This window comes from Suricata suricatta, chromosome 12, assembly GCF_006229205.1.
Source record: "Suricata suricatta isolate VVHF042 chromosome 12, meerkat_22Aug2017_6uvM2_HiC, whole genome shotgun sequence".
Classification (NCBI taxonomy): Eukaryota; Metazoa; Chordata; class Mammalia; order Carnivora; family Herpestidae; genus Suricata; species Suricata suricatta.
In genome coordinates this window covers 69195371-69206244 of record NC_043711.1, presented here as the reverse complement: position 1 = coordinate 69206244, position 10874 = coordinate 69195371, and the positions used below count along the sequence as shown (strand labels likewise).

The 10874-nt window shown below is 40.7% G+C and overlaps 1 protein-coding gene across 1 annotated transcript in view; it reads left to right on the top strand.

Moving 5' to 3' along the window:
* Positions 1 to 450: 450 nt before the first annotated feature.
* The window catches only part of SPTLC3 (serine palmitoyltransferase long chain base subunit 3), a 128470-nt gene continuing 118046 nt past the window's right edge, over positions 451 to 10874 (top strand). The window contains exon 1 of the mRNA XM_029919101.1: positions 451 to 844. Coding sequence (XP_029774961.1) covers positions 728 to 844 — 117 coding nt within the window. The 5' untranslated portion in view covers positions 451 to 727. The remainder of the gene's footprint in view (positions 845 to 10874) is intronic.

Below are 10874 nucleotides of genomic sequence, written 5' to 3'. Positions count from 1 at the left end.
TTATTATTATTGCCATTTTTGTATTATGGTAAAATCCACATCGCACAAAATTTACGTTTTAAGCATTTTGAAGTGTAAAGTTCAGTGGCATTAACTACATTCACCCTGCTATGAGACCATCCCTGCCATCCATCGGAATTAAAATCCCTGGTGATAGTGAAACAGTAGCGTCCAGTTCTCCTCTCCCTCTGCTGGCCCAGGCAACCACTGCTGCGTGTTGTCTTGTGGGAAAACAACGTTGACTTTGAGCTTGGTCTATAACCAAAATTTGTAATTAGATGCAGGAGGGAGGGGTCGAGGTAGACGTAAATTCGAAACTGATTGCACATAGGAGACCTTGACGGTGCTGTGTGTGTTATGTCTTTAAAAGATGCTCCACCCCTCAGCCCGCCTCCTCGCAGTTTGCCTCTGGGTTTTGCAGTCACCAGATTTCCTAAGCTCCCCCAAGGAGCCAGCATGGGCAATCTCTCCTTTGCAGTTTCGGAAGCAGGTTTGTGGTCCTGAAGGTCACAATCTGAGCCGAGGAGTGTAAAGGTAACCACTTGTTTTTCGTTTCAAAGATCTGCCCCAAAGATAGGCTGTTGCTCTTCCTCTGGAAAGCCTGATCGGTAGGATTCCTTCACGGACTCAGCCCAAAGTGCTGCCTCCCATCCCCTGACCAACTTCAAAACTAAAGCCTGCCTAGAACCTCTGGGCGAAAAGCGCTGGATCCCATCCTTTCACACAAATGGCTAATCCCGGAGGTGGTGCCGTCTGGAATGGGGATCTGCACAATCACAGGAAAGAGAGCCGCAGCCTGCAAGGTGGAAACTGCCCGAAAAATGGGATCCTGAAAGAAGCCCAGGTAAGAGGCGATCCCCCGCCCACCCCCGCCCCGCCTTGCCCGGTTCCTCCGAAGGACTTGAACTTTCCCTAGCCGGTGTGAAGCTGTCCTGGCTGAGAGGCCTTTTCCCAAAGTGTTTTGACACTTCAGCTAATTTCAGATGCTTGGCTATGGGAGGGAAAGTTTAGGCGGGGATGAATCAGAGAATGTCTTTCTGTAAGAGAGCCCTAAACTCGCTCAAATACAAACATGCCTCCTATAAGTCTGCTTTCCCATCAGCACATCTTGCGGGGCAGAGTTCTGAGGGCGCGGACTCCTGAGCTGAGGTTCAGTCCACCCAACAGTCACAGTGTGCTATGTTCCTAGGGATTCAGCAGGAAGAGGGGTTGATAGTAAATGTGCTGAGGTGACGTGGTGTGGGTGGCATTTTCCCCCAGTACACGAGAAATGCCTCTCTGGCTGAAAGGCGAATTCTCTTTGGTGTTGAGTGGAGCATTGTCACGGCTTACAGCTTGATTTGGGGCCAGAGTCCTTCTTTGAAAGAACATCACAGGCATTCCTTTCTGAGACACTTCAGAGTGTCGCTTATTGTGGCAAGCTGCACACAGGAACCAAACAGGCGTTTCATTGTTTTCCCATTTGATACTTTTTTTTCTCTGTTTTGGGCTCTTGCTCTGACAGAATGTTTGATGGGGATGGACCGAGGAGGAAGAGGAACTTAAGAAAATGTTATCAGCACATGCAAAGAGGGAGTCTAGGTATATAAGGTACCTGTGAGAAAGGCACCTTTCCCTCCTTCTCACATGATGTCCTCTGCTAAAGCAGCAGGGTTGAGCTTGCCTGCCTCAGGAGCAAATTAGCATAGTCAAACCGGTGGCTTCACTCTTAGGAAATGTGGAGCTGGGCAGGGAACCCCTGCAGCCCTGCCCGACACATCCCTCCCCTCGGAACCAGCATCCACCCAGGGAAAAGGTCAGATTGTTCTAAGATCACAGTACAGGAAAAGCAGGCTGGGGGCCGGTCCACCTCTCAGTGGATTAAATTCATGCTTCCAGTTGAAAGACATGGATGGGGAGGGCCACTCTGGAGCCTGGAGCATGTGTGAAAAGGTTGTGGTCCCAAAATGTGTTCCCTTCTTAACAATAGGCATTACTCTTGGCTTCGAAGTGTCTGCCAAAAACCTCAGGTGTGGTCTCTCAGCTGAGTGTCTGAAACCTACTGCAATGAAGAGAAAACGTTTAATTCCTATCTTTCCCAGGAGGCCAGTCATAATAGTATCCGCCATCTATTTGTCAATAAGTGTTGATTCAGATTACTAACCATCCAAGATGCTCCCTACTCCTGACATGCTGGAAATACTGGCCACAGACCAACTTACACTCTCAGCCAGGATGACCCTGAGGGCTCTCATTTGGCAGAAAGGCCTTCAAAGCTGTTCTTCTGTCTCTTTACTTTATCTTGGTTTTGTAACTGCCTTCTAGTGTCTGAGGTTAGAAACTTAACTCAATGATTACGTTCCCTCTTAGGATGAAACTCAAGATCCCAATGATTCATTACTTTTTTTAATTTTTTTTTAACATTTATTTATTTTAGAGAGAGAGATCATGATCAGGGGAGGGGCAGAGAGAGAGAGGGACACACAGAGTCAGAAGCAGGCTCCAGGCTCTGAGCTAGCTGTCAGCACAGAGCCTGACGTGAGGCTCGAACCCACAAACGTGAGATCTGACCTGAGCCGAAGTCGGAGGCTTAACCGACTGAGCCACCCAGGCGCCTCCCCCCCCCAATGATTCATTACTAAGCGGTCCTGTAAGACTGAAAATATCCTCAGATATCAAGGGCTCTCTTACGAAATATGAGGGCTGCTGTTGTCTCTTCTAACAGCTCATTGTGAAGAGCCATCCTGAACCTGTTGGTTCAGATATATTTAGGTGTTACTAAATTGAAATTGACTTCCACTGAGAGTCTCGGTTATGACTTGAAAAATATTTCCAGAAAGAATAAACCCTGCCGAGATCTCAGTGTAATAAGGCAGACAAGGGCCTGTTTCCACCTTGAGGGGAATGAAGTCATGTTTACCATATGACCTTCAGTCTCTAGTTTTAGTACATTTTGCTTCGGAAGGCTTTAACAACTTGGATCTTAGCCAACAACCTTGTCAGTTGACAAGAGCAGTTCATAAAGGCTTACAGATATCCTGGGCCAGTGGTCTTCCCAACACGTTCTGCCAAACATAAGGTTCTAGTAAGCGGGATCCAAGATTCTACCAGCTTCTTCCAAGATCCCCTCACACTTTCTCCTCTTGCTTCTTTGCAATCATACAGCAATACCTCTGCTTCTTTTATATATTGTAGGACCTTGTAAGACTCTGAACAAAGGATTCTTTGACATAAAAAAGCATATGAAAATCACCGTGAGGCACTCTCTCAAGAACCCTCCTGTTCTTTGTTCCAGTGTAGCATGGCTTTGCCAACCTCCCACTGGAGTGCAGCTCACCACCCCAACTTCAAGATTATCAAGAGAGCAGACTCCTTCTGTCTAGAAAACTTCTAGAGATCTTTTCTGGAGCTTTTTTGGAACTTGACCGATTTCATATTATCTTCTCTTTAAACCTTCTATGTCCTGAGGGTGCACTGATCTTTGGTTTTCATCACTGATTTAAGTCCATTTATTCATTCACTTTTAATACATCATCCTACCTCTTACTTCTGACAGATGGAGCCTCAGTCAGTCACAGAGGATTTGTTCTCCCTCCTCATGAGTGTATCCATCTAAATGATGGAAGGGCCTTTAATATCTTAATCCAAACTTGATATTTCCTATTGGCTTACATAATTAATTCCCATGTAATTAATTGGGGATCACTCTTCACATAATTGCTCTTTCATGCCCACTCGTTATTTCTGATCTGGTCATACATGTATATTAACAAAACCTGGAGCTGAAAGGTAGTCTTTGTGTCTTCATTGTTCATAATACTGCATTGCCTCTGAGTTATTTTTTCATGGGATGGCATCTTCATTTTCCTCTGTTACACCAATCCTGTAGGATGAAGGAAAACTGTTGAACTTTTCCCTAACCATTTCTTTCCTGGAAACAAAAATATCCTGAAATTAGAGTTACTCTAATTCAGTGAGTTTTTGACCTGGAATTCTGTGCTTTACAAAGTGTGGTATAGACAGGCCTATGAGGTAGCTGCTTACCCCACTGTCTATTCATTCATGCACCCATATTTATTAAGAATCTGTTGTTCTTGAGACATATAAACTTATAAAAAAGTTATAATTCAGCTAGTAGGAGAAAGTTTATATTAAAATTGAATAAGGAATAACATTAAGTTAAATGGTGGTATGGGATGAGAGCTGTCACAGAACAACTATGATTTGAGGACAAGTGAGTAGTGCAGATATTTAATACCAGAAGTTCAGAGAGGAAGGGAAAAATGACACGTACCACTGGTGTACCACATACGAGAACTCAGCTAAACACTTTACATAGAGATCTCCCAGACCCTCGTTACATCCCCATGAAGTGGTGGCATCACGCCCAATTTACATATGAGGAAACATAAGAGATTAAAGAGCTTGTGCAGAATCCTAAACAGCATGAAGTCATAACCAGGATTTAAACCCAAATCCATGTTGCACCAAAACCAGTTCTGTTTTCACTACATGCTAGGAAACCCCAGGTTGGGGTGGTCAGTGATGGCTTTGCAGATCAGGGAGGACTCACACTGAGTATGGAGACATTTGAAATGGCAGAGCAAATGGTTTTTTTTTCCCCTGGGGACCAAATGAGGAAAAGAAGGGGGAGGAGCTCCAGAGATTAATATAAGTGTTGCTAGGTGAAGGGCATGGAAGCATGGGTCATAAATCACTCCAGGAAGGAAGGGGAAGAGAGCAAAGGCTGTGAGGCATGACAGAGTATGGAGCATGTGAGAAACTTCTCTCAATTTGGCAAGGCTTCAGTATTACGAGGGAGAGTGAGTGCCATGCCCAGGTGGTGCTCAGTAAATGCTACATGAAGGGAAAAGATGAAGCAGATTCATGGAAATGTTTCCTCGGTCAAAACCCTCGAAACTGGGCCTTCTGTTCTCCCCGCTGTTTCATATCCTCCTGAAGTCCACAATGTGCTGGTACATCTGTTTTTCTGCTACCCTTAACTTCTTCTAGAGAGTGAGAACAATGACTTACAGTTTAATTGCACAGAGTGATAGCTACCTGACAGGCCCTTGTAAATACTCATGACTGTGGGGCCCATCTAGGCTGTATACTGATTGAAATATGGGTCAATAATCTTACCAATTATTAGAAGATTCACAAACTACACATTCTGTAGGTCCCTTGCGATTGCTCTGAATTTTCATCTACTCTTGTCTTTCATAATCATTCTCTAGGACTTTTTGGTTTTTGGTACTCATTTCCTTTAAAAAATCTCCAGTGTGGCAAGGTTTCTTTGTGATCTCCTTAAGAAATCTCATTTTGGGGGCACCTGGGTGGCTCAGTCAATTAAACCTCCGGCTTCGGCTCAGGTCAGATTTCATGTTCGTGGGTTCGAGCCCCATGTCCAGCTCTGTGCTGCCAGCTAGCTCAGAGCCTGGAGCCTGATTCCTGTTCTGTGTCTCCTTCTCTCTCTGCCCCTTTCCCTCTCATGCTCTGTATCAAAAATAAATTAAAACATTAAAAAAATTAAAAAAAAAAAGAAATCCCATTTTTACCCAGGCTCACCATTGTAAATCATTCCCATATGTCAGTTGTCACAGCTATTATGAAAATAGTCTGTTCATTTATAGTAGCTCACAAATGTGACAGACAAGTAAATAAGTAATTATAGTATTTAATGACAAGTTCTATAATAGATATTGTAGTTATCTATTGTTGTCTAACAATTACCCCAAAATTCAATCATTTTAAACAACTGCTGTTGATTTCTGTAGGCTAGGAATTTAGGCAAGACTTGGTAGGAATGGCTGTCTGTGCTCCATATGGTGTTTAATGAGCATCCTATAGGGACCCACTGAGACCTTGGTACTGACTATTGTCTGGGACACTTTGTGTCTCCTTCACAAGAATAATCTCTCCATGTGGTCTCTCAATATCTACAGAGTAGCTCAAGCTTCTTTACATGAAGGCTGGCTTCAAAGAGAGTGAAAATGGAAATGACAAGTCCTTGTAAGGCTTAGATTCATTTCTGCCACATTCCATTGTCAAGGTTAGTCAGAAGGCCAGTCCTGATGCAAGGGGAAGGGAAATGGGCTGTTTCATAATGGAGTGAGCTTGCAAAAGGTTTTGAGGGACTGGAGGAATTTTTGTGACCATCTTTGAAAAGCAGAGGTATATGAATCATATTTGGGAGTATAGAGGAGGAGGCATCTGACCCAGGATAGAAAGTCAAAGAAGTCACTATTGGCCTGACTCTTAAAGGCAGAGTAGGCAGGAAAACAGTCATAAAAGGGCATTCTAACAAAGGGAATGGTCTTAAAAAGATACAAAACATCAAGACAAACATTAAGATGTGTTTGATCTTTGGAGGCTGGGTTAATGGGACTAAGTTTAGGATGTTTGATGGAGACAAGCAGATAATAGGCCTGTAAAAGTAGGCAGGATAAGATCATAAAATACCTTTGTCTTAATTTACATACCCCAAGAAACAGACCCAGACATAAGGATTTGAGTGCAAATTTATTTGAAAGGTGAACTCAGGAAGTAGGATTATGGTTAAGTGAGACAGAAAACAAGGAAGCAAATACGTTCATGAACAGGTTACCACTGTGGGCAACTAAGGCTCAGATTTTGGGGGAACAATTCAATGATGTTGTAGAATATGTCTTGAAGTTGTTCCAATTAAGTCACAAGAAAAAAAGGTATATATCAATGAACTCCTGTCCACCATCAGTTGAGGGATGCTCTCAGGTACGTTAACCACATAGCACTTCTAGCCTGAGTACATATGACCAGAGAAAGCCCTCAAACTGAGCTATAAGTGCTTATAGTAAGAAATCATCCGAATGCAAGAGATAGAGCAACAAAAGTGTATAGCCATATATTTTTGTAATGAGGTAGTTTTGAGAAGAAAATTAGCTTGATCAGACGTGGTTTTCTCAGGCTGTGTGGGTTTTATATCTGGTGACTTCTAGAACAAGGCTTATGGATTATCTTGCAGCCTAATTATGGAAGACTAGATTATGCTCTTAAGCAACATAAACCGAATTTCCTACTGTGGCTGGCAATGGAGAAAACAAAAGGTGTATGTCATGGTTGAATATCATTGCCTTGATTCTCTCCCTTTGCACTCGAAGAAAGTGAAAAAGTAGAAACTTTGAAGAAAATTTTAGTAAATCTTACCTACACAAAAAAATCTAAAACTCTGTATAAAAAAAGATGTCACAAAGAACAATGAATAAAAATCAATTGGAAAGTGTAATTGAAGTAAAAGCTCCATTTACAATAGCATCAGAAACATGTTGTACTTGGGAATAGATGTAAGAAGTAAAGTAAAAATCAATTTAAGAGGAAATCAATTTTGAACAATAGCATTTAAATGCTGCTGAGGGACATAAAAGAAAACTGGAATAAGTGGAAGGCATACAATCCTCATGGATAGGAAGAAAAGATGAAAAATATGTTAATTCTGCCTATATTGATCCATAAATTTCATATGAGCCCAGTAAATGAAACAACATAAATTTTTTGAACCAGACAAATGACTTTTAAAAATAATGTACAAAAATTAATGAGCAAGAATAAATAACAGTTATTAAAAAGAATGATATTGAGAGGGAACCAGCAGTATCAACTAATAAACCATGTTATGCAGTGCAAGATTTAGAGTGGTTTTATACTAGCACATGAAACATACATATAAATATTATATTCAGTTGTTAAAATTAATCCATAATAGTGCTAAAAGTATAAATTTTCAGTAATATTTGCATGTAGAAACTATAGCTATAATATAATACTCAGAAACCATAAAAGAAAAGGTTAAAAATTTGACTACATAAAAATCAAATATTTCTTTCTGCATGGCAACAAAACAAAAATAGCACCATAAAATAATCAAAAGACAGGTTACAGACTAGTAAAATGCTTGCAATTCATATCTCAAAATGCAAATTTCTTAATATATAAAAAACTTTGTAGACCAATACAGAAAAATGTACAAAACCAAAGAAAAAATAGCCAATGATATGAAGAAAGTCCAAATGGAAATACAAAAGGTAAGAAATGGAAAGAGAAGAGCAGGGGAGTGAGGAAAGGAAAGGAATATACTAGAATCAGTTTCCATGAGAAGGGAAAGAGAAAGATCATTTTCTCATATTGTGTCTGTAAGGTACAAAAGCAAATTGAAACTTAGTTGGAATAATCTAATTATTTTTATCTCATCAGTAATAATTGTAAGGCCAGTAAGTGCCTAGGTGGCCTAGTCAGTTAAGTGTGTGAGTCTTGATCTCAGCTCAGGTTTTAATCTCAGGGTCTTAAGGTCGTGAATTCAAGCCTCAAATTGGGCTTTGCACTGGGCATGAAGCAAAAAAGAAAGGAGAAGAGAGGAGAGGGAAAAGAAAAGAATAATAAGTATTATAAGTATATAAGATTATTGGTAACTGCTACCTGTCAGGTCCTTTTATAAAATCTGCCTCATTTAATTCTCATAGTAATACTGCCAAATGGATATTATGAGCCATGTTTGTATAGATGAGGTCTTGAGACTCTAAGGACATAAACAACTTCCCCAGCTAGAAGAAAACTGGGACATAAACTCTAGATCATACCTCTCAGCCAAATTGGGCTTTTTACTCCAGTACATTGCCCTGGACCCCATGGTATTAGCTGCTTTCCATTAAAATAAGCCTAGAAGTCTTTACTAAGAACTGAAAATAATTCCAGTTGCCTAAGTTATCAAAGAAAATAATTCCTGAGTTGCCTAAGTTATCAAAGAAAAGAAAGAGGCTTATGAATTCACTGTGATCAAAAATACTCTAAAATATCATGCTCCCACTTCTAATACATGTTAGCCTATAATAAATAACCTTTGGGGGCAACTTTAGTCAGTAACCATTATGATAGCCCCAGGCATTGTAAGTGCTTTGGATTCATCATCTTACAACATTCCTCTGAGGTAAATACTATTATTATCAGACTCATTTTAGAGGTCTGATGAAGGAAACAGAAAGTTTCAGGATAGAGGCTTAGAAGAAAGAGGAAGTTTAAGTTAGCCATGGTCATCAGCTCACAACTATTAAGTCTAGCTTTGGAAACTAGATTTGTCCAATTCTACAACCCAAGTCTTTATTTAGTCCACACTGCCTCTCTAACCACAAGATGTAAATAGAAATGGGATTCATACCTCCTTCTACAGCAAAGAGGGTAACTTAACCCAGCTTTGAAGGGTGAAGTCAGTGTGAGTTAAAGGTATTGTGGATTGTTTTGCTTGCTTATTTTTAGTGTTCTTAATGACAATTTGAGCTTATCACCAAATGGCACCAAACTTGCATATACCAGAGCTTCCCCTGTGCAGCACAGCCCGCTCATGGATACACTACATCAATGCATTGGCTCCCCCACCTCCATTATTCACTTTAAACAACTCTGATTTTAAGGAAAATTGATCCATGTGACTGAGTAATATGGCCTTAGACTGAGCCCCAGATGGAGCTCTGGAATAATTGGATTTTTGGAAGCTTTCTTCCAGGGCACATGGCCATTCTGAAAAGGCATTTCCTGGTAATAGTGACATATTGGACATGTGATGTGATAGATGGAGGATAGTTACAAATTCTTTGGGACATTTCCCATTGAGATGTTTGAATCTTGGCTGGACCTAATGACTTCCTTGGCTAATAGCATGAGACAGAGGAGATAATCTGGAACTTCTGAGACTAAGTAACAAGAAGTCTGTGGCTTGAACCCAGTCCTCTTGGAACACTTGCTCTTGGAACCCAGCCACCAATCTTGGAGGAAGCCCAACCTGCCCCAAAGAGAAGCCCAAGTAGAGAGAAACCAAGTATCCTTGCCATGCCCCAAGCAACCAAGATGTGGCACAGGCTTGTCTACAGTGTGAGTAATCTATCTTGGAAGCGGGTCTTCCAGCCCTAGTGTCTATCTGCTCCTATTGATACTTCATGTGGTAGAGATGTGTTATTCCCACTGAGCATTGCCCAAATTATAGTTTCCTGAGCAAACATACAAGGTTTTAACTGTGGCTTATTAAGCAGAAGTAGATAAAAGAACATGTGAATATTCTACTTCTTTAAAATGCTCGGAAAAATCACTCTGCAGTCCCACTTACCAATTTGCAAAAGTGCTGGCATTTGCCTTTTGGGGAAGAGTTTGTCTGGGCCGTCCATTGCATTTAATCTGTGGCAAAGATGTCTTTCCCTTAACTGTACACCTATGTTTTGTTTGGCTTGTGTTTTGAAATAATAACTGTATGCTTTAAGATGAGTCTCTGGCTGGTATAGCCATATACCAAATATAATAAACTCAAATAACACCAGAAAAGCACAATCATTTTAATGCTGCCAAATATGAAGTGGAGTTATTCAATCTGAGGAGGCTTGTAATTTACTGCATTATCTATGAAGAAAGAGCTGACTCAGGGGGCATGTGTTCTCAGGTGCATGTGTTTTTATTAATTAAAAGAATACATGTTTTTAATTAAGTATATTTAATATCTGCCATTTAAAATTAATTTTGTCTATCTGTTAAATTTTTCTAGAAAAACCCTCCCTTTGCAAATACTGCTAGTAGTAGATTGATATTAACCTAATTACTAGCAAAGAATCAATTACATTTACTTTAATTTTTTAATAGTTTATTGTCATATTAGTTTCCATATAACACCCAGTGCTCTTCCCCACAAGTGCCCTCCTTCATTACCACCACCTCCCTTGCCCCTCTCCCTCCCTCTTCAACCCTCAGTTCATATTCAGTATTAAATAATCTCTCAGGTTTTGCTTCCCTCTTTCTCCCCACCTCTCTTTTCCCCTTCCCCTCCCCCTGGTCCTCCATTAGGTTTCTCCTGGTCTCCTGTTAAACCTATGAGTGCAAACATA